The sequence below is a fragment of the Choloepus didactylus genome, chromosome 11 (assembly GCF_015220235.1).
Source record: "Choloepus didactylus isolate mChoDid1 chromosome 11, mChoDid1.pri, whole genome shotgun sequence".
Classification (NCBI taxonomy): domain Eukaryota; kingdom Metazoa; phylum Chordata; class Mammalia; order Pilosa; family Megalonychidae; genus Choloepus; species Choloepus didactylus.
Genome location: NC_051317.1, coordinates 77,444,905 through 77,472,077, shown reverse-complemented (window position 1 = coordinate 77,472,077; position 27,173 = coordinate 77,444,905). Strand labels below are relative to the sequence as shown.

Below are 27,173 nucleotides of genomic sequence, written 5' to 3'. Positions count from 1 at the left end.
TTGCAGCAACTCAATCTCAATTTCAAGCATTCTTCTCCCTGACCATTAACTTTGGTCATATACCTGGTACATCTAATTCATTAATTCTTTGACCACATCAGGAACTCCAGTCAATTCATTGACCTACCAATTTTTTCTGTATTCAGTCTAAATGCCACAGCCCATCACCTTAATCAATTACTTCCAAACATTTAGCTCCTTTAACTTTTTTCCCCTCCATTATGCTCGCTTGGATAACTTCCAACTCTGGTTAAATCCAACTACCTTCTTCTCTGTGTACGTTTCTGTGATGCTGAATGTCGGAGCCCCCCTCCCAGATCGGGCTGATACTGGCACTCTTTGAAATCACATCCTTTCTTGTCCTCTGTTGCTACTCTGTTTTGTTCCCCAACTCCCTCACTATTTTCTTTTGGAAGCACTTCCTTAATTACCACCCCCTGTATCCTCCTCTCAGAGTTTGCTTCTGGGGAGCCTGAACTAAGACAGCTATTAAATATGTTTATACATTCCTACCACATAGCCCAGGCTGGACGTCATTGCCTTGCACCTGGACTATGGTCTCCTGACTGATGATCTTCTGAATTCTTCCAGTTCCATCATCCCCAAAGCCTTTTACATATTACTGGCAGATTACCTGTCCAGAAATTCTGCTTCCATTATATCACTTCCCTATTCCCAAATTCCCACTTTGGATCCCAACTTTTCTCACTTTGAAATATACTTTTAAAGAGAAATTTCTGTCCTAATTAAAATTTAAAAATTGACAAAAATTCAAGTTGCTCCTTGCAATACTAGGCCTATAGGTTAAAATCCAGTTTTATCTCCCTGATCACAGGCCCTGGTCCTAACTTCTCTATTCGCCCTCATCTTCAATACTCTCCAGTATGAACTCTACCTCTAACAAATGCCCTTCCCTATCCCTCCAGCTAAGGTACCCATTCTCTAAAATTCATTTCAAGTTCCACTTTATCTGCAGAACTTTCTGCTTCTGGTCACCAATGCAGCCCAGGCTGTTTTACCCCTTCTGTGAACTCTGAAACAAACTTGCCTGTCATGTTCCTGTGAGTACTGTCATTCTCTCAACAGTTTTCCATGCATACTTTATCTCCCCAGCTACATTATAAGTTCTAGAAGGGCCAGCAGGGTAGAAGAACTATGTCATAGCTTTCAGTATTCTCTTATCCCTTACCACTATTTTGCTTTGTTCACAGTTGACCCTCATACATTCTTAGTAGATGACTGTAACATTTCACATAACCAAATGGAAAACTTAGATAGCAGAGAAATGATGATAAGCAGAAAAAGAGAGATACAAAGAAGAGAGGGAAATGAGAAGAGTGGGCAATGGAAACTCATATATTATGGAAATGACATTCAGGGTAGGTCCCTTGCTGATAGTGGGTGTTTATTTCCTTAGGAACCGGACAGACTGAGACCTGCTGTGAGTCTTCCCAGAAAAGGGTACCAATTATTAATTTTTATTTCAGGAAAATGGTCAAATCACAAAAATAAAAATTATAGAACAACAGAGTTCACCCACTCCCTATTATATATTGCTTTCCTGAGGATTAGTGAGAGCCAGTTCAATAGAAATGGTTTCTGTCCCAGCCTTGCACATAATTTAAGGCAGGTGAAACAGATTTGAACAAGCATAATATATATACATGTATATGCAACAGAATCAAATAAGTGTTAAGCTAAACAACAAGATAAAAACTGAGCCAAGAGTAAGGAGGCAGGAGGAAAGAGGGTAACAAGCATCTGTACTATCTCATGTTGAAAGGCCTGATGAAGGAAAAAGGATCTAGCTTCTTAAATGAGATACTCAGGTAAGGAAGAAACAAGGGGTTATGGGAGTACCATCAGAGAAAGTAAAGTGCCCTTGACCCTGGAAAATATGTCAAGGATGATAATTAAAAGAATTAAAGTTGTTAGAAATATTAAGAAACAGAGAAAACAACTGGTAATCATCATTATTGGCTTTAAGTAGCCAGTTGCACTGAAATGCTGATGAGCGATGGAGATGGAAGGGGTAGACAGTATTTTCTAGGACTTTCTTGCTGAATAGAGAAAGCTAAGCAGGGAAGGCAGCTGAGAGAAGCAACTGGGTTAGATGTGGGCATTCTTTAAGCCAGAATGAAAAAGGTGTTGCTTATGACATCAGTAAAAAGAGGTAATAACAACAGAGTCTCATAAAAGGTGGAAAAATTGTCGCAAGTAGAAGAAACAGTTCCTTTTCAGAGACAACTGGAAGGGACACATTTATGCAAATAGGTGTCTCCTGAGGGGGTGTGGTTTGAACTTTTTGGCTAAGTAGAACAAAAGATATAGAAATCTAATTACTTTCTAAGGTCAAAGAGACCCTAGGAGTTGATTCAAGATATAGCATAAAACAGTACACAGTTGGCTATGGATTCTGTTACATGAACAGAGAGGTTTGTAACACATCAGTACCTTTCACTTAAATGTAAGACTTAAAATCTTATTTTAGCTATGCTCCGGAACTAATATTCCCCTAACTGTTTTCCATGGAATACTAATTTCTCTTTCTATGTTACTAGATGTGATGTTATAAAAGGGTTCCATGGTCAAGTAATCTTGGAAAAGAATCAGAAAAACAAACAAGTATCTTTAGTGCAGGACTGTAGGGTTTCTGAATCTATTTGTCCATCCATCCATCCATCCATACATCCATCCACCCACCCACCTATCATGCATTTACAATAAGTAAAGCATGCACCAAGTTTGAAATGGTGCAAGAGAGTGAGACTTTTCTATTACTGTCCCCCAACTGCTTATATCAGAAGCAAATTCTTTTGAAAATGCTCTCAAAGTCTTTAATATGAAAATAAACATTTTGAATCATCAATTGGAGGACCTGATATTTTTATTCTTGAGGAATTTTCTTGCATGAGGAATATAGACAACACCTCAAACCATATTTTATAGCTTGGGAAACATTCCTCCATGATGGTAAGGGTTACTTACTTGTAAAGATTGATTAATGTCCCACTTCATTTCCCCTTGTTATATGTATGATACACCAGCATGCACTGTAGTTATCCAAATATATAATTTTACCTCATTTCTAAGTTGGAAGTTTTTTGAGATCAAGGACAAAGTCTTAGTGATATTTTTGCATTACCCATGACACCTAGCATAATAGTTAATCAGATACTTCATAAATATCTGCTGAACTAAAATGAATCAATTACCTAAAAGGCATCATTTCTTTTGGGGGTGGAGAAGAAAAGGGGAGAAGAGTAAGTGTGACATGAAAGGAGTGACAATGTTAAAACTCACTGAAAGGAGGAACTTTCAGATTATTTTCTCATGAAACTGAAAGTCACAACTCTGGACAGAAAAGCTGGGAATGGCCATGGAATTATAAAAAGAGAAATGTTTAAAACATCTCTGAAGCATATTGAGTCCAAGAGTTACAAAGAATTGAAATTATTTACTCATTTAGAATTGTATTATTTCCTTGTATTTTTAAGTCAGAATTATAAAACATCAGTGACTAAGTTTTAATGCTTAGCATGAGCTAAGTTTCTGGACTTTCCCTCAATAACTAGCATTATCAAATCAGTGGCTTTTTCTTTTTAGAAGAGTAATGATGGGATAAAACAATGAGGGCTTATGTTTCTGTAAGATGCACAATTGCTAAACATGACAATCTTTCAGGCTTTGTGTCTGGCTAATTTACATTTCTTTTTATCCAACTATGCTGCTAAAACCCTGCCCTACAACATGCTTCTAACGTGATTAAGTCAGAGTGTACCTGTGGTGGTAAGACAGGCTGCAAACCAAGTTAACTGACGGCACAAACCATTCTGAAGCCATGTTAGCAGAGGCCAGGCTTAATGTTTGATCACTGTGGAGAGGGATATAAAAAGAAATGGCTTCACAGGTAAATTATCATTTCCTAAGGAAATGAGTCCTCATAAATCTAAATGAAGTTGACAGATAATAGATCTAGGTCCTGGGAAAGTCTGCCCTTAGCTGACCTCTCACCTGACGGAAGAGATTGAAATGAAAGTGATCCAGGCTCAAAAATGCAAGAATATGTCATGGTAAAACAAAGTGAACTCACTGCATTTGTGGAGAAGGGAAAAGGCTGCAGGAAAAATCAGAGTTAGGAGTGAATGTTGCTAGATTAGTGAACACCTGCAAAGAAGAATCTGAAACACAAGGTCAAGGTGTGTCCAGGGGAGTCGCCCAAAAGCAAGTGCCTCCCAGCTCCGTGGATCAATATGACTTCACGAAAAGGGGTAAGTAACGGAAGTCACTGTAATAATGCTTATTAACACAACAGGAACGGAAAATTCCACATATGCATAAATTACTTGCCTCCTATGTGCTAGGCAACACATAAACTCTGAGCTGACATGAGACAATATTTTCACATGGAATTCACTGTCTCCCAGGAGAGACAAGACCCACGAAATAAACAGTGATGCTACCCAGTGAGAAGAACAAGAACTGAGGAATGAGTACCATACAACAGGAACATGGGAGGGGAAGGAATTTTTCTTGGGAAGGGTGAGTGGAATGGTCATAGAAAATCACAGAGAAAGGGAAATTTGAACTGAGTCTCAGACATTCACCAAGCACATGGGGCCTGGCATGAAGAAGGGCATTCAGCAGAAGGAATAAAATGAGCAAAGCATGAATGCATGCAGAGAAGTCCAATGACAAGGAGTAGCTGAAAGCAAGAAGTGGGGTGGGCATGAAGGAAAGCGGGATGCTGGGGAATGACTGGCACCAGGTGGTCAAATGCCTTACAGTCATACTGAAGAGCTTGAATATTATTCAGCAGGCAACAACATGAGACCTTTATCCAGCAAAATGCCGTGATGTGAATTTGACATTGGAATGATAACTCAGGTGAATAATGGTTGGAGGTGGAGGAGAATGGAGACCCAGGGGCTAGCTAGTGAGAAGATTCACCTCATTCACAACCCCGTATTCAGAGACTATAGTCTGCTTGACAAGGAGATGGCTCACGGCCCAGTCAGGCTTTGTTTAGGACTTAAAAACCATGAATCAGGTCCCATATTTTTAAGGCTTCTAGGGAAAGTAACCATAAAATGTGCAGTAAAAGAAAGATAAATAATATTCCTAAAAATTAATTAATTTCTCTCTTTCATGTTCCCTGGTTTAATGTCATGCTTGATGTGAACAATCTAGACATTGTTCCATTAGCATATTTCACTTTTATATCAAGCCTCACAATTTACTGGCTTTATTTAGGGTAATGCACTCTTATTTGGCATATTTATATCATTCTCATTTATTATTAAGAGCAACGTTATGTTTAGGTATTGAGGATCAATAAGACCTCCATAATGTTTATACCATCATATCTTTTATGGCAAGCTCAGAGTGCTTCAGGTTTGTTTTTACAGCTTTTTTTTTTTTAAAGGCAATTTTATAGCTTTTACTCTGGTAAAAAAATATTGGTTTAAAAAAATTTCTTGACTATGTTTGCAAAAGTCTAAATGGTGCCACACAGAAACACGGAAGAAATTTTGAGTAACTATTTAGAATTTTGAGAACTAATTGTCATATGGAAATGTTAATGCAAGTTTTTGCTTATTTTCCTTCCTTCTTTCATTAGTTCCTTACTTACTTCCTACCTTCTTTCCTCCCTCCCTCCCTCCCTCCTTCCCCCTCTCTTCCTTCTTTCATTTTATTTTTTTGTAGGTAACAATTACTGCCAGGAATGTTTCATATCTTTGAGGATGCTTTTCATTGCTGAAATTACCAGATAAGAAATCTATGATCAGCAGGAATAGAGCATCATATTCATACTTTACATATTGCACCAAGTCTGTAAACTGCATCAATACAGCCAACAAGAACTCAGGAGGTATATACATAATGTAACATTTTTCAGTGGTCCGTGCTCTATCCTTTTAAATTTTATTTAGGGTGAAGTTCTTCCCTTGTCCCTGGATGATATCATGAAGGTCTTATGGTTTTCTGATAATTCTTAGTTTTAAAACATCCCCTTAATAAAGTCAATATATTTTAATTCAGTTTGAACTATATGAATTGCAGTATTCATTGGTCAAAAAATGATCATCACATAGCAACAATTTCATATGGTTCAAACTAAATTAAAATAAAACCAACAAAACTAATCAAAGTTAATTTACAGTTAAATCTTCTCTTCTCCCCCTACTAAGGGTTTATAATAGGTGAGAAGTCTGTAGTTGAGAAAGGAGCATGGGTGGCTTTTTATTTATTTATTTCCTACTTGTGTCCCTTAGATTGCTAGCTATAATTTCTGACCTCTTCAGGGACGGTGGTAGGGAAGATTAATAAGACGTAGAGAAATTCTTACTTGACTGATTCTATCCTAAGATGGAATACTTGATATCAGCTCCTAACAGGTGTTTATAACTTTCTTGTGGGTCCTTTGAAGATCTCCCATTGCTGAGACATCTCACCGAATCCTTGACCTAGATGAACGCATTTCACTACTGTAGTCCCTAGAAATCAGAGATATCTTTTTGTTTTCTCTGCTGAGACCTCCACTCACTTCCAGGAGATTCTATGGACAGGACCTAGTAAGATCCCATGCTGGCTCTTGGATTTGAGTGACCCATGTTGATCCATGGGAAATACACATATTCTTTGTTCTGACAACTCTGGGAATACAGGTCAATCCCAGTGCAGCTACCTCTCCTTTGACTTGCCTGTCAGCAGCTAGACAGCTGGCATTTTGCCCTTTAGATTATTCAAGCAGGAGTCAGACATTAGTCAACTGTGGGTTGTGTTGTCCCATTGAAATCTTTCTCACTAGACTCTTCCCTAGAGAAATTCTCTTCATAATTCCTATCAACTCCACTCTTAATGATTTTATACCCTTGGTGTGGGTGAGAGGTCTATGCATCTTCTATGCAGCAATCAGCTTTCTATCACTGCAAGTTCTTCTGCGTAGAAGAGCTTTCTCAATTTATTTTCATATATAGGGATTAGATATTTATTTATTTATTTAAATAATAAAGGGGAAGAAAAATTCTAGAAGCTAATTCTACCAATCCTAGGACAAAATTGGAAGCCTTAATTTAAAAAAATTAAATTACTTAAATTATGTTGCTAACCAATGAGAAAAAAATGATTGATAAAACAAAAATTTGTCTATGTTTTTGGAAAGCACTACTATAAAACCACATGAGAGATGGCATGTTTTTCAGTATATATTTCTTTGGGGAGGAAGCATCTTTGCAAATTTTCTATGACTGAATTTCTTTTCTAAGTCACTGAAGGAAGGTTAAACTTTAAAGAGATTTTAAACATATTATAATTGAAACCCTTTTGAATACAGTTTAATAAAAGCAATAATTTAGTAAGTATGCCCTTTTCAATCTCTTTCTTCTAGGAAATTACTCATGTCACTAGTCATTGATATAACTTAAGCCCAAATAGAAAAGACTTTAAGTATATTAAAATGCCAGTTCCAGAAAAGTCTCATTAAATGTCCACCCATCAGAAAAAAATATGCATTCACTATTATATGCACATTTACTCAACAAGTTTTTGTTGCAGTCTTGCTGTGTCACAGAGAAGCACTGGGTTGGCACTGAGGACAAAAAGATGGTATTAAAAAACTTCACTCTTGAGGTGCCCATAATCTAGAGCAAGTCACACACACAGACATACCCACACCCCAATATAATCATAATGCATTAGTCCAGTGTTTCTCAAATTTGAACCTGTTTAAGAAGCATGTGGGATGGTTACTTAAAATGCAAGCTCTTTCCTCCTCCCTCAAGGATACTGAAGCTGAAAGTCTGGGGTACATTGCAATGTTTAGGAGTTCCAAAGCATGGATTCCATGGGTAGTACTTGGAGGATCACTGCATTTGACAAAAGCATCACTGGGGCAGGGACTGTGTCTTATTTTCTGCTCTTGTTTTAAGCCTCTAGCATAGTGTCTGGTACACAGTAAACAGTAAATACATCTGAATAAATGAATGAATGAGTATAGTTAAGCCCCAAAATGAAGGATACAAGCAATATATGACACTCAAATTCAGAAATATAATCAGCTCCCCTCTTTTTAGGAAGCAGGTTCCTTTGGGTGAAGTCAGAGGGTACGACAAATGAACTGTGCACAGTGTTGCATTTAGAACTGGTCCTTTCTGTGGAATGGGAGTCTTTGAACTGAGTAAATGTGATGCTACTCTTGATTCAGGGTAAGGTCATTTCCCTCACCCATTCACTGGTAGCATCTGAATGCTGAGAACAGGTCCTCATTCCTTTGAATAGAGTTATTGTTCCCTCCAAGAAATACATGCAACTCCATGAAGCCAACCCTGGCAGGCTGGAATTCCTCTGGTGGGCAAGCAGAATAGCAACCCTTTTAGACTCTAACTACAGAAACGAGAAATTAATTATATTTCTAACAGCAAAAAAAAACCACATCAAAATTGCAGCAGAATAAGCAATTGATTGTTATCTATTTCTTTACAAAACTGAGTCCCTGGCACAGATTCCCACTGAAGCTGTATATTACTATTCTAAAATAGCCTTGTAAATAGCCTTGTAGATTTTCTTCCTGAAGTTGTGGAGCAACTGCAGCCATGTCACAGCTGTGCTATTTTCCACAAATATCTAAAAATAAATTAATTTTTAAAAGTAAAATAGAGATGTGCATGAATTTAAAAGTAATATCAAATATCCAGATGACTGTAAAATATAGAAGTGTAAAAACATCCTAGGAATCTTATTGGCTTGGGAATGGAAAGATTGGATAAGAAGGTTAAATAGGATGGCCAAAACAGGTAGAAGGGAAAAATCTCACACATTACGGGAAAAACTGATGCAAGGAAGGAGTGTGATAAAGCAATCTGAATTCAGATACATCAGTGCAGGTGGTGGAGACCAGGAGACCTGGTATGGTTTGGGCTGAAAGGCTGACCTAGGGAGGACAAGGATAGAGAATAAGGATATAGAAATGACTAGAGACCTACTCTTCAGAAATGTCATATGGGACCAATTGTGAAACTTTCCCCCAAACAGAGCTGTCAAAAAGGAAAGAACTGCAAGTGGAGCGCTGTGAGTTCTAATCTGCTTATCAACAAGCAAGGTGACCTTGAATAAATAACTTTGCCTCTGTGACCACTCCAAACTGAGGTTAGGGGTTAAGTGACCTCTACAGTCCCTTCCACCTTTAATTTTATGGCTCTTGGTCAATTTTATGGACCATGGTGAGAAGGATAGAGGAAGAGAAGAAAAGTGGAAGGATGAGAGGTCTTCAGAAGGGACAAAAAAGACACATGCCAGAGAAACAGCACATCAAAAATCTAGGATGGTCTTTTGCGATGCAAGAATCCTTACACAATGAAGCAAAAGGGGATAAAACATCTCCTCTGGACGTCTAGTAAATCACTTGGGAAGATCAACTGCAGATGAGAAACTTGCATACAGGAGAATTAACATTTTGTAATGTGTAAAAGCTCATTTATTTTTAATAACCTTACACTGATTTTTGAAAGTTCTTTATTGTCCAGTAGGAAATACACAACCTGTCCCTCACCTAGCTCTCTAAAAAGACCTATTCAGTCTCGGAGCACAGCAATATGATATTTAATTTTTAGGTTAGATTTCTAATTTACACTATCTTCAACCACCATAATTCAGACTTTTAGGAAAAATATATACATATATAATTATATAAAAAGTATAATATATATAATTTTTGTATATAACCCAATTTTAACAAGGCCATTATAACCATTGATGCTCTCAGATCTCTTTTTCAGTGCCTCTGAAATTTCTCTAATAGTAGAGCACTCAGAAGGCAAAATAATATGGATTGCGTAGTCCTAAAATCTCCTATAGTCTCTTCCAGTCCCCAAACCATTCAACAACATTAAACACTGATTCTACTGCTAATTCCTGCCCTCAAGGCACTGACCTCACTTTGACATTTTGTCTGTTATCCATTGTCTTCTCTATATTTTAAACCATATGGCCATAGAGGTTTAATAAACATCAAATTAAACATAAACTTGATGTCTAAAGTGGAAAAGCCATGTGTGTGAGATGTTCTACTTCGTTTAGATACAATAAAGAGGATGTGATTATAAACAGATACTTGGGGGCAGGGGGTGGGGAACCAAAACCAAAACCAAAAAATTATTCTGCTCTGCAGCTAAACCTTGGAGCATTTGCTTTTTACTTAAGGAAAGAAATTAAAAATAAGGGAAAACAGACTTTAAGCAAAATCCTATGGTCATTTACTAATTTATTTATATAATATGAGAAAGGAAATTATAATGTAAATGATGGGTTCTTTGGGCTATCAGATTAATTTCCGCAGATTCTGAAACCCTGCTCTGATATTATCAAAGGTGGCTATGCTTATTTTATAATAAAGAATTAAATTATGAGTTCACAGAGATCTATAGGGAATATTTTCCAACAGCATTGAAAATGGTAGCTTTCATAATATTTTCTGTTTAGAAAACAACACTTTCATCAGAAATAAGAACAGGAATATGAAATATAAACATCACACTGATTTTAGCTTTCTGGACTAAATTTTAGCTTTCTGGACTAAATTCATTTTCAGGGCACTTTGTTTTATTGAAAACAAGACACTCAATTAATTAATTAATCAATTAAAAACAACAGGACTCAAAATGCAGAATCACATACCTGTGTCTGTTTAGGACCAATATCCATTCTTTTAATAAGGTCATTCAAAAAAGCTGTAACACTTTCCCAGGGGTAAATACTGTTGGAGCCATCAAGCACTATGACTATGTCCAGTTGAGTGCTGCATTCTGCAATGAAAGGAAACACTTGTGCAACTTTGGAATCTATCTTTTTAGATGTATATGAAGTGTTTTCATAGCTGAAAGAAGCTCATTTTAAAAGATGAATTGATGATCTACAAAAAGGACACCTTGCTTTTATTAGCAGAAAAAATAATAGCTTTAGAAAAACTAAAGGTGATTGCATTCAATAACAATTTGTTTGGAGTTCACAGCATGTAAAACCCACCTCTACTTAAATTTCACTAATATTGCAGAAGAGTTGTTTTTTTGGAAATTTTATCAACATGTGTTTTATGTAACAGTTCTAGTTCTGTGTGTGTGTGTGTGTGTGTTTTAATAAGGTTCTTTTCCTCAAAGAGACTCACCCTCCTAAAAGCAATGTGACAGCTTTTAGCTGTGATGTTTAGACATGACTCTTTAAAGGTTATTTACTCTAGTATTAGTTCCCAAAATAGCACAGAAGTGTGGTTATATATTGGCAAAGCGAACATTTACCTAAATTGGTAATGCTGGTAGCTGCGAAAATACATCATGCTTTTGGTATGCTTCTGTGTATACATTTGTCTCAATCACTGCTTACCTCTTTTCAAACATGCAAGAAAATTGCATGAAATCTGTACCTTGTACAGGGGCAATAGAGTTCACGACTTGAAATGTGGGGCTGACATCAGAACAGATTCCAGTTGTATAATGCAAATGTCCACATCTATAGGCATATAAGGGTCCACATGCCTTTTAAAAAAGTAAAAAACAAAAAATACATAGGATTAAAATTGACATAACAAACCTTAGAATGACAGCATAAGTGCTGTAGTTAAATATCATTACTCTTTCCTCCCTTACCAGAAATCCTCCGTTTGGGTTGGTGACTAAAGTCGATCCAAACGTCATGTTCTCTTTTACTTCTGTGACATTGGGAATGGATGTATTAACTAAAAATAGAACCAAAATTTATGAGGGTGGAAAATAAAATGAAATTAAGTATCTTCTTGTTGAAACATTCTATTTGCTTTGCTCATATCACAGCACATTCTTCCTTTGGTTCAACTAAATGTCCTTCAAAGTATTATTAAGGAATATAATGAACACACTAAGACTAAATGCTGGCTTATGTCCCAGAAACTTTGTCTGAATCACTGTCTCAAATAGTTTTGCTGAACTGTAAAAGAATGTAGAACCAGCAAAGCAATGAGAATGTGGGATTGCTTTTCACACGTTTTTGCTAATTAAAAAAAAATTCCATCTCACAATTTACTATGATAAAATCTTACATACTTTGTTATAAATGACCAAAGGTGAAACATAATTTCTGACAAGAAAAGAGAAAATGGGGGTAGAAGACGAGAAAAGAAAATTTAAATACAGAGTTTTTGACCGTTACTTCCAACATCATAGGGACATCCTGAGAGTTAAAAAGACAACTGGATCAAGATTAAAGCAGTAGCCAAGAAGTTTGGATAAAATAAATGTAATGAAGGCAATATACTTGACATTCCAAATAGGAATGCTGGGTCCTTAAAGCATGCCAACCTGACAAAACTTAAGTGGAAGAAGTTCCATTTAAAAAAAAAAACAAAAAAAACCAAAAAAAAAAAAACAGAGCAAAAGCTTCCAAGCCCTGCTCAGAAGAGTGCTGAAAAATTTGGAAGTGGCACGACCCAAGTTCAAGAAAGACGTCTGGCTGTTCATCCCCAGAAATTGTTCTTACTTTAAGACTACACGTAGATTTAAAGCGGGGAATGGAAACGGAGATTCCTGAATTGTCAGTTTCACTTGCTAATCTGAAACTACCTGGAGCTGGGCTAATATCTAGACTGGTCTTGAATAGTCTGGATAAGAGTCTTTTATATTATGGCTGACCCAGGATCAGCATCCTTGGGACTACTAGAGACTACAGGAGAAACTTCTCTATTGTCCTTGATGTAGCTAAAATCTCCAGCCTAGTTTTAAAACTCTATTCCAGTTCCCAGTAATGAGGTAAGTAAGTTCTATCAGACCAACCCTTTTTCAAATAACAACTGAAAACTCTAGAAATAGAAAAAAATGTATATATGTATGAAACAACCATCTGAAGGTATGAGGAAGCAACCCAAACAAGCAGAAACTGGAGGGGAGTCTATATCTGGAAGATGAGATGGGCCCTGGGTATGTTTCCTGTTTTTGTGGGCTTTCCCCTGAGGGATGCCTAAAACTCAAGTAGAACCCACAGTCTTAACTGTCTTGAAAAGACACAGGATAGAGGCTGGGGCAATGACAGCAGCGGCACCGTAAAGGGGAGATCCTGGAAAGGAGAGCCCCAAAAGTTGAGTTCTAATATGTGCATGTATACTCTGTCCAGATATATGGATGATCTGAGCTGTGCATTTGCAAGGAAGACTACTTACAGCCCAGCCAAAATTAGGAGAGCTGAAAAGAGATTTCAATTGTTTCCCGCCACAGAAAATACAGTTTAGTAAACTGCCTGTTAAAACAAAAAAATTAATTCAAAGGAACATGCCAGAATCTAGAGTCTCCATACTAAAAATTCAAAAGCATAATTCAGGATACGGTTGAAAATTATTAGACATATAGAGAAAGAGGAAAATGTGACTAAACTTCAAGAGGAAGGTAATACATAAATGGAAAGTGATTTTGAGATATTACAGATTTTTGAATTATCAGGCAAGAATATTAAAATGAAAAATGTTTATAATGAACAAACAAAGGAAATCTCAGACCAGAAATAGAAACGATGAAAAGGCAATTACAGAACTGAAAATGTAATATTTGAAATAAATTTGTGGGGCTATGAATAATTTCCATGGTGTTTATTATTTTATAGGCCACTGACAGGGTCCTAATTCCTTGATAGTTCTTGTCATCTTCCAACTACATAATAGTTCTATCAAATATATATATTTCAATATAAATTTACCTTGTGCTATTATCTTTTAAAAATTATATTTATTTATTGCAATGCCTCATGCTATTTTCTTTTAAAAACCAAACACTAATTAATTTAAATTTTGTGGAAGGGATGTGATTGGTAAGATTATTTTGGGAAATAAGTTGATAATTACCACTGGTTTACAAAGGATCCTGAACAATGGAAGGAATTAAATTATAAAACTAGTAAGAGCTTCTGAATCTATGACTCTATGAGGAATTTCTAAAGCAAGTTAACAGCAGAGGAAACCAAAATGGCGTTCTATGTGAACATGAATTATAAGAACTGAAGAATTTATAGATAATGCCTAATGTTTTCCTGAGTTGCTTGAAAGTTATTTTCAGTGGTCATGATTCAGGATCAGACTTTATTTTTTGACTTTACATACCTGGTAAATCCAATTTTATGCAAGGTAATGATTCACTTCTCCCAACTGGACACTTATAGACATCTCCAGTTCTATTCTTGGGTTGGCCAACTAAAGGAGAACCAATAAGCACCCTGGAAGTTAAATAACTCAATTAACATTTTGAACAATAAGAAACATTTATTTTAGTTATTTTATGGCTAGTTATAAGAAAAATGAAGGCAGTTTCCATAGATATAATCAGGCAATCATCTTCTCTTGCTAATTTAAACTTATCTAAAATAAGCAAAGCATTTTCTTCAAACTGCAGATTGATTTGAATTAAAAAAAAATAGATAGGTGATATATCTCAGAATGGCATTTATATTTTGATTTATTACCCTAGAATTGTTTTATTTGGGAACTGAAATAATCGATTTTTATTGGTTAGGTCTGCTGCCATTTAGTTAACAAAACACACAGAGAAGTACAAATGAATTTTTTTCCTCAAGTGATAATCTCATAGAGAAGTTAAGAAACATAAACATTTGACCAACATAAGATTTAAGATTAGTATGTGTAGTTTGTAAGCAACTAGAAAATAAGGAAAATTATGAGATTCAGGTTAATCACTTACTATCTTTTTTGATAGAATTATAAAATCACTCTAGTAACAATTAATGGATATTATATAAGCATGTTTCGTTTTAGTTCCAGCAAGCAATTTAACAAAGTCTCCCATGATATCTTCAGGAAGAATGTGGTTGAGTTTTAAGGTACTTGGTTTCGACACACAGCTGTTGATTAACTACTGGCTGAATAGCTGTATCTAAATATGCTGACTGCTAATAACCAAAGAAGGACTTTAATTACGTAGCGTTAGACCCTGCACTTGGTATTGTCTTGATCTACATCTTTATTAATGACTTGAGTGAAGACACAGAAAGCATAAAGCTACTGATCAAGTAAATCAATATCCACATTTGAGAATTCAGAAGTATCTCAACATTATGGAATAATAAACAAACCAGTTAAAGTTTAATCAGAACCTAAGTAAATAACTTCACTTCGCTGCATCAGTACAGGATGTGGAAAATCGGACTTAATAAGACTTCATATGAAAAAGATATAGGGGATTTAGTTGACAGAAAGTAAACAGGAGCCAACAGCCTATGTTCCTGCCAAAAATGCTAATGTGACCTTAGGGTGCATTGCTGAAAATAGATGCCCTGATCAAGGAAGTTGATAGTCCCTCTTTGTTCTGCACTGGTCTGGTTAAGTTTGGAATCTACAAATTAAGAGGGACAAAGGTGAAATGGAATGTATTTAGGAGGCTATGACTCAGACGGTTAAGCCCTGGTAATTTTTTCAGGTGAGAGATGTTGAGGAAAAATTGGAGATGCTTAGCATGGAGAAAAAATGACTGATGGAGAGTTGAGAGGTTGAATAGGGATGCAGGTGGATAGGGCTCACCATTTTTTTATTTAAACATTTGAAAGTCTGTTCTGTTGAAAAGGGATGGAACTTATTTTCAGTAGGTCTTTGGAAAAAGGTAGTATTAATGGAAATAAATTTTCTAACTATCATTAACCCTGAATGATCGAATTGACTCCCTAAAACACAGGTATGATATAATACCTTTGCAAAGTATTTTCTGATATGCATAAAGAACCAGAAAAGTGTTCATACTAATTAACTCATTATTATTAGTTCTGGGAATATATCCTTAAAAAAATAACCTAAAATAAGGGAAAAATGTTAATGTATAAACAATACTCATATTGTTATATATAGTAATGAAGGATTCAAAGTAATATGATCAACAGTAGGAACTAATTAATTATAGCATGGCCATTCTTTAGAATATTGTGGAATGTGTAGTAGGATGAAAAATGATTTATAATCTTATATAAAGTAGAAAAAATATATAGATGTACTCACTGGAACAACAACGATAAGAGCCAACATTTATATATTTCTTACTTTGTGCTAGACATGTTCTGAGTGCTTTCCATGTATTAAGTCATTTAATCCTCTCTGTGATATCTAGCATGAACTTGGGTGCCACACCTTCCTGAGTTCAAATCCTGGCTTTGACATTTATTGGGTATATGGTTTAGGATAAGTCAATTTCCCTTTTTGTGTTCTTAGTTTCCTCATCTGTACAATGGAGATAACAGGAATTCCTATGCCACAGAATCGTCATGAAAATGTGTTAATGTATCTAAAATGCTTAAAACAGTATTTGACTCATAATATGTGCTATCTAACTGTTCTTTTAGTTATTACTAACTCCCTTTATTCAGATGAAGAAAACAATTGCATCTATGTAAAACAAAGATAAAAAGAGAATACACCAAAAACATAAGAAATTATATTTAGGATTTACAGTTAATTTTTTCAATATATTTAAGCTTTTTCTAATGCAATTGATTAAATTCATTTTATAGGTTAAAAGGGTTTAGAAAAACAGTAGTGAGTCTTCTGTTATAGAAAGTACTGAAGTTGAGGAGAGAAACATTAATCAATAACTTTTTAAGAATACTCTACATGTTCAGCATTTATTCCAGGCTCTGGACAAAACACAATTTTTAGGTTGCTTAAAACTTAGTGGGGGGAGTAAAATAAATAAATGAATAAATAAATAAATAAATAATAAATTTACTCTTACAATATTGAACCAGTCTGATCTTGGTGCAACAACAGCAAAGTCCTAGAGATAAGAAACACACCACTACTTTGATGAGTGCAAATAGTTCAGGATAACTAGAGTAAAAGTTGAGGCTTTTACTTTATCCAGATCGTAAAATTCTTGTAGTCCACCTTGATGGTTAAGTTCATGTATCAATTTGGCTGGGTTTTGGTGTCCAGTGCTTTAGTCCAGCAAGCACTGGCCTGACTGTTATTGTGAGGATATTGCACAGACTTAAATCATCAGTAAGTTGATTGCCTCTATGGCGGATTGCATCTACAATCAACTGAGGGGCTTGCCTTTAACAATGAGAGAAGTCTCATCCAAGCAATTGAAGGCTTTAAAAGCAGTAGTGATGATTCCAGCAGGTAGAAGAGAGAATTTCCATCTCTACTTCACCTAGCCAGCTTCTCCTGGGGGAACTCATCAAAAACCTTCATCAGAGTTCCCAACTTGCAGCCTTCCTTATGGAATTTGGATGTGTGCATCCCCATAGTCTGAACCCAGATCCACTCAGCCATTTCAGTGCAAGTGAGGATTGGAGGTACAGTTATCCAGGAAGGATCTGTGGAAAGTCCTACTGTCTGATGGCTTGGACCCCTGTGTACTACATGCAAAACTGAAAAGTTTTTCGCTAGATCTATATGAATATAATCACTGTCAGCCTGGACTAACAGGGACAAAAAAGGGACAGACTGAAGGAATAATAACTTCAAAGGCAAAACTATGGAAACGGAGGTCTGGACCAAAGTCATCTTCTCAAGCCAAGAGAGTAGAACCACCCATGTGTGTGGAAAGGGTGAGTATGCCCTGGCACTTGGAGGTGGAGGGCCTTCCGCCCTGTTGTTCAGGAAGAACGCTGCCACCCCAGTTTTCTCAGATGACTGGGGAATTGCGGAGAGTCTGGCCACCATCCCAATGCTTGAAGAGGGTGTAACCTTCACCCAGGCTCGGGAAAAGCATGACCACTGCACAAATACTTGGAAGGGGTGGGGCTGGATGCTTCATCAGGCCTGAAGGACAAAACACCATTCCACAGATGACTCTCAGACCTTGAGATCTAATGGAGTTTGCCCTGCACGGTGTTGGTATGGTTTGGAACCTTTGACCCCTGTTTTTCTTCCAATTTGTTCCCATGGGAATGGGAACATTTATCCTATGCCTGCCCCTTTTTTTGCACATTTGAATTAGATAATGTGTTTTCTAGGTTTCACAGGTCTACATAGGGACAGACCACATCTATAACTGATTTTGATGAGACTTTGTGTTTAACATTGTTATCTAAATGGCTTAAGGCTTTTGGGCTATTGCGATGGAATGAATGTATTTTGCATGTACAAAGAACATGTCTTTTGGTGGTCCAGAAGACGGAATATGGTGGTCTGAAGTTGTATGTGCCCCAGAAAAAACATGTTCATAAATTTAATCCATTTCTGTGGGCATAGGTCTATTGTAAGTAGGACATTCTGATGAGGCTACTTCAGTTAAGGTGTGACCCACCCCAATTAGTATGGGTCTTAACCCTCTTACTGGATTCCTTTATAAGAAAATGAGAGAGAGCCAAGGAAGGAAGAAGCTGAAAGCAGCAAAACCTGGAAGAGAAGGGAGAAACCAGCATATGTCATCATGTGCCTTGCCATGTGACAGAGAAGCCAAGGATGACCAGCAGCAAGTCTTCAGGAAGAAAGCATCACCTTGATGATGCCTTGATTTGGACATTTTCTCTGGCCCCAAAAGTACAGGCGAATAATTTCCCATTGTTTAAAGCCAAACTATTTCATGGTATCAACTTTAAGCAGCCTAGGAAACAAAAACATTTGCCCTAAGGATTTTGGATTTATTATCTGGAAGAGAAGTAGGGAATGACTGAATCTTTTAAAGTGGGATGTGACATGATCAACTCTTTGATGTATAAAGCTTTTTTGTTTGCATGTCATGAATAAATTGGAGACTGAATGTAAATTTCTTCCTGTGCCAACTGGTCTTTCCCTGTGATTTGCTTTGATCAACAGAATGCACAGAAATGACAGAGGCTTCTGAGGTGAGACCTTAAGAGGCCTTAAAGGTTCCATTTCACCTTCTTAGAAATCTGAGACCACCATGCTGTAAAGAAGTCCAGTATAGCATAATGGAGAATGAAAGGCCACATACAGGAGAATTGATTGCTAAGCCCACACAGTCAGAAGGAACTGGCAGACATGTGAGTGAAGCCATCTTGGACCCTCCAGCCCCACTGAGCTACCAGATAACTGGGGCCACATAAATGAGCCTAGGCAGCAGGGGAACCATGCATTCAATCTGCAAAATCATGAGGAATAATAAATCATTGTGGTTTTAAGCCACTACATTTTGGACTGATTTGTTATACAGCAATAGCTAACTGAAACAGGAAGGAAGAATAAAGTTTTGACGTAATTTATTTTTCTTCCTGGAAAATAGTAGCTGTAGTCATCTAGTGAGATTTACAGAGGTAGGGGTGGCAGGCTTGTGGAGAATGATGAAGATGACAAGGCATACATGGACCAGTCAGGCAGCCCCTCTGACCTAGATGAGAAGGGTACAGCTGGTCAGAGATATTTAGGAAAGTGTTTCTATACTGGTGGGAGATAGGCCTCCAAAGCCCACTCTAATTCTAGGAGTCTATCATATGTATAGAATAAATATAAGTTTATAGAGGAAGAAATGATGGTTGGAAAACATGTACCATTTACTGGGGAAAGTCTAGTATTATTGATGTGAAGTGTGTACTGAACAGAATTTTAACAGTTAAGATACTGTGAATTAGAAGGCAGGAGGTAAGGGAGACCTTGGACAACTCAGGTAAAAGTGTGGAAACAGGAGAGTGAGAACTGAAAATGGAAGATGACTAGGAGGGCGGCTGGTACACAGAGTATTGCCAGGAGGGTGAAATTGGCAAGCAGATGATTTTAAAGGAAAGGTCAAGAGTTTATATTTGAATTCCTGGGCAATAGAAAGTCTCTGGAGCATGGTGATAATCAGGAACCGACCTGAAACAATTTGAACCATGATCTATTATGTATTTTTGGATAAGTAAAGACTGAGGTGTGAGACCTCAGAAAGTGGTAGAGTATAGTAGCCCAGGATTGAGAACAGATTAGCAGAACATATGGCAGAGAGCAATTCTGTAATTTTGTATATTTTTCTGGGAGCTGACTTGTTGGACAAGCATACAGAGCTCTTAAAAGTACATATATCTTGCTACTTTTATCCTGAATAAGCCTCACTTTTCCAAGGCTGTATAAAATGACATGATTCTAGAGCCACGGTTGCATAGGATTTATGGAATTTCAGGAAATTCCAGCATCCCCAAAATGTACTATCTTGCTCTACTTTTCCCCACATTTTTCACATTCTGACATGTAATATAATCTACCTGTTTATTGAGTTTATTATTTCTTTTCTGTTTCCCACCAATAGAATATAAACTCCACAATTGCAGGAAAGTTTTTTTCTATTTCCTTCACGTCTATATTCTGTACTGCCCAGAACAGTGCCAGGTACCTAATAGACATTCAGTAAGTATTTACTGAATGAATTAAATAAAGACCGTAACAACTACTCTAGGAATCTGAATAAGGTAGGCCTAGAGATTTTAGACTCATGTGACCAGCTAAGAGATAAGAATTGTGAGGTCTTTTTCTATTTTAGAGGCTGGATATTTTCTTAAGCAAAATGCCATACATGCCTTTGGGGGACGCATGAGTCAATTTCCAAAATTTATACTTTCAGAGACTCCTTGCTCTTGGAGGGAAGGAACTGGCTAAGCAGTCAGAAGGCTGGTGTACCAAGTCCTGGCCCTGTCACAGTGTTGCTATATTAAACTTTTGGCAATTCCTTCTCTGAGTTCTAGTTTCCGGTCTGGAAAATGAAGACAATAACAATGATATCCGCCCAAATCCTCAGCGTCAATGTGCAGACCCAAGACACACTGCCTCACGAACTGTGGGTACTGTTATTTTAAAATCTAGTGCCAGTTGGCTATAACTCACTACATTTTATTTCTGTCAGACTTTGCTTTTTACAGTGTGTCTTCGCAATGATTTGTCTGCAGATTAAGAACATTAAAGAATGTCCTGAATCTCATTATTGATCTCTAGAGAAAAACCTGATGGACTCTAAGATCGCCAAAGTGAGAGAAACATTTTTCCTCCATGCAAAAAGCTTCAATCATAATAAAATTTAGTAAATGGAGAAAATTTTGCTATTTATATAATAGTCATTACAATATGACAATTACTACATTTATTTGAAGAGTAGCTGGTTCTGATTCCTCTGTTTCATGTTTACCTTTTTGTGCCCCTAAAACAGGGAGCTTCCTGAAGCATGGTGTTTCATATTTACATTATTTCATGAACACTCTTTTAGCTTAACTCTCTCTTGATGTCTATTACATACAGCAGGCCAAAGTCACTCTCAGAATGCCAGGCACCCTCTGCTAGCCGCTTTAAAAAATAATAAATGGAGTAAGTATTTGGTCATTTTAAGGAATGAACCTGACACAGTGGACCCATTAGTTTCAGGGCTTTCAGTCATATAAGGCAGAGGGGTGGAAATGAGGTGAGCCAAAGAAATGCCAAGTTTGGCAAAGAGGAAATTTCAACTTCAAAAGGCATTATAAACAATGTAAAATAAATATTATATTCAAATCTGTAAGAGAAAATTTGATATAACCTTTAAAAAGCCTTTTCCTCCAAGTTCAAATAGGCTTTGTTTAAAATACGCATATGGCTGTGTGACAAGGACAGCTGCCTCAGGGGACAAGAATGCAGTCATTCAATAGATTTCGTCTGATGCCTTCTCCTTGGGGAGAATGAATTCCCATAGAGTTGCACAGATTGAAAACTTGGTCCTTTTGTAAAAACAACAAATGGGTGAAAGACAGATGTACTACAGTATGAAGATTGGGGCATGGATAGTAGAAACTATTTGCCTCTTTTCCGGTTTTTGATATCAGAGATGCTTTATCATTTTACAAATGAACTATCAGGTTGTAAGATGATGTGAGACAGTGGTCAGGACTGATTGGAACATAGGCAGAGCCCGTGGCTGCAAGTGCCTGTCACCTGGTGGGCCTCACAAGGTTCTTCCTTCCACAAAGATAAGCTCCCAACTTGCTTTCCCTCTGCTAGCTGCTGCTCTCAAAGGTACTGCAAAATTTCTGTATTGAGAGGCTTTAATAGTCACTGTACAGTAAACTGTAGTCAGGTACACAAATGAATAAGACATATTCTCTGTACTCAAGAAACTTGCACTCAAGTAAGAAAGGCAGACCCAACCATAACTAGACTTGAATATTTGTGTAATTCATGGCTCTTGAACAACTGGAAAATAAGATCCATGATGGGGTTTATGCCTCTTTCATCCACTCTTGTATCCCTGATGCCCAGATCAATGCCTAACACACAATAGGAACTCAATAAATGTTTGTTAAATGACTCTAATGTATGGAAGACAAATATGAATTCTAACAAAAATACAATCTTAGGGTGTAGGGACTCAGTTGGTATTTTAATTAATTCCAATTGGGGGCATCTAGGAGGGATGCATGGAGGAGGAGGCAATACAGTGAGTAAGATTTCCAGGGAGAGAGAAGAGAAGGAAAAGAGTAGAACTGAGTTAGGAAAGCTTGTAGTGAGCTGGAATGTAGATATTCTAGAGGGAAGTAGTAGAAGAATCCACCTAGAAGATTGAGCTGGGGCCCAATAATGGTTTATTTTGTATGTTGGGTTAATAAACTTGAGTCTCATTTCATTTGAAATATGCCATAAATGAAAGACCATGAATGACATAAGCCTACTAGTAACATTACCTGGCAAAAAGCAGGGTCCTCCAGGGAAAAGGCAAGAAGCCAACGTATTTTGATATGTATTGGGTTGGGGATTGGCTAGGAAAGTTTCTGCACCATGGAACTCTACCTAGAAAAGGCAGGCCTCCTATAAGCAATTGAGCCCCCATGAGAGGTTGCTTGAACATTAGCCAAAATGGCAGGTGCACATTCTGGAGGGAATGAAGCAAAGGAACTACAGAGAGTGGAAGGCCCCACAGCAACACCTCACAAATTCCCATTTGGCTGAACTTGCAACAGTGATGATTACCACTAAAGCCAGAAGGCTTGTGCAATACTGATCACATTTAAGTTCATTCTCTTCAAAGGAAAATTATTAAAACAATTATGCTCTTTCTGAATCCTTCTGAACCACATTGTAATTACTTGAATGTTCCAGCTCATGCGAACCATAATGAACAACAGCTGATCTTAATCAATCAGTATAATGTGTTCTACTGAGAAACATGGTTTCTGAGCCAGAGATATAAACTAAATAACACTTTACGGTGAACTTCTGAATACGAAAGGCAACATAAAGCTACCTTTCCTGTTGACTTTTAATTCTTCCAAAGAGAATCAAAGCAATGCTTTTCAAGTATACACACTGCAATTGTAATGGGTCAAGTGCCCCTTCTTTAGACATATCATAACCAAGATGGATCAGCATGGTTTGTTTTTTTAAGAATGAAGTTGATTAATTTCTAAAACATGAGCAGTAAACAGGATTTATGAAGGTGCCTACCTCTGGAGAAAGTTCAATAACAAAATGTCCTCTGAAATACGTCAATTATTCCATAGCTCATTCCTTAAAGTAAGTCTGCATTCTATCTGATTGTACAAACACTCACAGAATACCCAAACATATTTCGACAAATTATTTTGAATTACCAGTGCCTGGATCTCTTTAAAACAATATGCTGCTACCATGTCATCCTTAAGTGTTTTGAAATTTAGGTTTTTGTAGTTTATTCTCAACTCAATAGGCCACATCTTTTCAGTTGCCCTGACTTTTCAGAACTTTTCTTTCAAATCATTGTAAATATGGACTATAAAATGGAATTAGACACTCTGACACCCACGTACATTCAAATGTTCAGAAACTCTCATACTCACATTGATAAGTAAAGTCTGGTACTTACCACAAAGATAGTTATTATCAACATTTACTTTTTAGTATAGTTGTAATGAAGACAAAAGCACTAGACTGAGTGTGGAAAGGCTTGAATTCTAATTTTTTGTGTGTCAGTTTCCTCATCAATAGCAATTGGGTTTTAAACTAGATTCAATTGTTCAGCCAACACATAGTCATTGAAGACAGATTATGTTTACGGTCTTTTGCTAGAGGCTGGGCAGAGAGCAGGTTTGGGAGTGGGCATCAAATATAGCCCTTGACTTCCAGCTAATAGCTTAATATATTAACTTCTATCTCTAATATGTATTCCAGTTTGAGATTTCCAACTATCTAAATAGCACCTTGAACTCAAGCTATCTAAACCAGACTCAATTCCCTGATAAAATGGCTTTTCCTTTCCAACTTATGTTTCTCTGTAAATGACTACCTATTTCCCAATGATAGGCATAGAAATTTTGGAATGCCACTTCCTTCACCTTCTTTTGCCATTTTCAAGCTTCCACTAAGACTTAATGATTCATCCAAATATATCTTGGATTACACCTTTCTTTTATTCCTGCTGCCCCCAATCTAGTATAGGACTTCATCTCTTAAGTAAGGGATTCTGTTCTTGCTTGCCTGTAGATTTCCCAGCTTTCTGATATTCCCTTCTCTAACCCAACCTACTTTTAATTTCCCAAGGTAAGTTTCATAAGATGAAACACAATGGCTTCTCAATGCCTTCTACCTAGGTCCAAGCTCCTTTGTCTGGATTTTAAGGTCTTCCATTATCCTCCTCCACCCTACCATTCCAAAGTCAGGTCTGTTTGCTTACCACCATACTCATGTATTTTCAAATCTATGCCCTTGAATTCAACAAGCTGCTCTAAAATAAGAGCAATTAAAGAACTCTTGCTTCAGAAACACAATTACTGAACAACGACTATTTTGGATAAGGACTTTCCATGAGGTCAATCCAGGCTGCAGCAGAAATCCTTAACCACTTCCTTTAAGGAATACTGCCAGGGAATTTTTCTTTCTTTACTTTAAGTCAGTTTCCATTACCAAATGATTAGACTGCATTTTCTACCATAAATGATTCATTCTGTTGAAGTCACATTCATAAAATAAGCTGTAGGCAAATAATAGTTTCCGTAACAAAACCCACTGGCTTACCATTTTCCTTCTTCATTTTCATATTGCTGAACAGTATATCCAAACATGTCCTCCACCGGGCCACTGAAAGTCATTGAATTTTTCACATCAACGTTGAATGATACGCAGAAGCCTAGAACAACTTTAACGGAGGGAAACAAAGTCCAGTTACACGGAGTAAAGTAAGATTCCATCATGTTTTCAGTTACGGAAGGCATTCTTGAGGTTACCACTGTAAGATGTGCTCTTTTTAAAAAGAGTAACAAAACTCAGATAAAGAGAACTATAAGACCTATGATTATTTCTGACTGAAAATCAACACGATGGCTATAAACAATGCAAGTATAAACATTCAAAAACAATTCCATAGTAATTTAGTTGTCTACACCATTCCACAGCAAAAATTTCAAAATGTGCAAGAAAGAGAGGGCAGAAACTCATTTTCAGATACAACTAATGCATTTGAAGATAGTTTTTCAGTAGTGAGTCCTACAACAAGCCATGGCCAGTTGTTAAATGGAAACAGCTTCAGTTTCCCATTTTGACTAGACAGGATGCGAGTATCATCATTTCAATCCTTGGGGGAGGAAGCTTTATCCTTGCTCCTTTCAAAGGGAAAGGCAAGCCAGTTGCCTGCACTTGGTAAGGGTTTCCTAGGCAGGCCTGAAATTTGCTCTGCTTCCCTTTCTGAATCAAGTAGCGGGTGGAAGCTTTTACTAATACACTACATCTTACTTACAATGTTGTTTGTGGTGATAGCCTTACAGGGTTGAGATGACATCAGAAGATACATCTAGAGGGTTTACTCAAAACTTGGCACATTGTAGATATTCAGTGAGGGTTAATTCTCTTCAATTTCTTGGAGTCTACGTAATGGAAACTCTTTGAAAGTGAGACTGTTAAGGTTAGAGAACATGGGTCTGTCACATGGTATCTCTTTTTCATAATGTTGGTGCAGGTAACAAAATTTAATTAAATTAAAAGTACTTTCCACCCTTTAGACAAAGGGGGAAAGAGATCCTTCTTAATCAGGGTCAATTTCATCTCATCTGAAGGATTTTTCAAGCACTTCGTTATCTGTGATATATCATCTATCAAAGGCCACTCTTGAATCCCTCAACACAGGACCAAGAGCTTTCGGTTTCCTTCTTGGGCCTGTTTGTTTATTCTACATGTTGTTTGGAATATCTGGGGGTATGTGCTGCACTTTTTTTTTTCAGTTCCTGTCCTTAGAATTCTAAAGGCAATTTGCCTGAAGTGATTGTAACTCAGCCTCTTTCATGTTTTCTGAGGCACCAAGAAGGCTGAAGCACAGATGACATATAAAAATAGTTTACGTCTTGTTCTTTTGATTTATAGGAGAACATAAACAGTAAAGCAGCTTCTCATAACTTAGCTCAATTGTGTTAGACTAAGTTGTCTTGGAACTTAATGTTAACACAAGAAAAGCAATATCATACTTATTCTCAACCAAAGAAAAAAAGAAAAAGAAAGAAAAGAAAAGAACAAAAGAAGCAAACTGACTGCCTATGTTTCCACAGGATTCCCAAACCCAAAGTATTATCCACCACTCACATTGATTCTAGTTTTATGTATTAGGCCTAAAACTGGAAAGGGCTAGTGAAGGGCGAGATGAGGACTGGTTTGGAAGAAGGACCACTTATTAGTCCAGGGAATTCCATCCCCTGGGAGGCAATGGCTGTTGGCAGATTTTGGTGGGCTGGGAAGGATGTGAGGACTGAAGAGGAAAAGAAGTCATGGAGCTCCAGATAAAGCTTCATAAGAGACTTCAGCTAAAATATGCATATTCAGGTAGAAATGAAGTGAAAAGACTTGCTCCTCTTCAAATATGGTTACACAAGCTATCTATCTAAGGGCTAAAAACAGAAGAAAAAGAAGAAATTGTTGGTGTTGAAATATTTCTTTTGTAAAAGAGATCATTTTGTACAATTTCTTTACCCCAGAATGGAATTTGATGCATGATAATAAAATGAGAGAAAGAGAGAAAGAAAGAGAGAGAGAAGCTATATATCTGTAGTACTCAGGAGAGAAAAGTCAAGGTCAGGCTCTGTCCAAAGTCAGTTTCAGTTGGTAACACAGGCGGGATTTGAAACTGTGGTCTTGTGAGGCCAACTCATTAACTTTCTGTGTCTACAGTATTATTGAGTTGGTCAGATTAAAAAAAATAAAAATAATCCCCCAGCTAAACACAACCCTCAATTGGCCATGAGAACTCTTAAGCATCTTGTGGTTTTGGAGTGTTTGCAGCCAGGACCAACAGGGAAAGTGGAAAAGGGGG

At 37.0% G+C, this 27,173-nt stretch overlaps 1 protein-coding gene across 1 annotated transcript in view; it reads right to left on the bottom strand.

Annotated features, from left to right (window-relative positions):
* Positions 1-27,173, bottom strand: part of ITGA1 (integrin subunit alpha 1) — a 166,686-nt gene that overhangs the window by 84,913 nt on the left and 54,600 nt on the right. Inside the window, exons 2-7 of the mRNA XM_037798951.1 lie at positions 24,896-25,016; positions 14,111-14,223; positions 11,640-11,728; positions 11,417-11,528; positions 10,675-10,802; positions 8,227-8,346 (exon numbers count right to left, since the gene is read on the bottom strand). Of these exons, the coding sequence (XP_037654879.1) occupies positions 8,227-8,346; positions 10,675-10,802; positions 11,417-11,528; positions 11,640-11,728; positions 14,111-14,223; positions 24,896-25,016 (683 nt within the window). The remainder of the gene's footprint in view (positions 1-8,226; positions 8,347-10,674; positions 10,803-11,416; positions 11,529-11,639; positions 11,729-14,110; positions 14,224-24,895; positions 25,017-27,173) is intronic.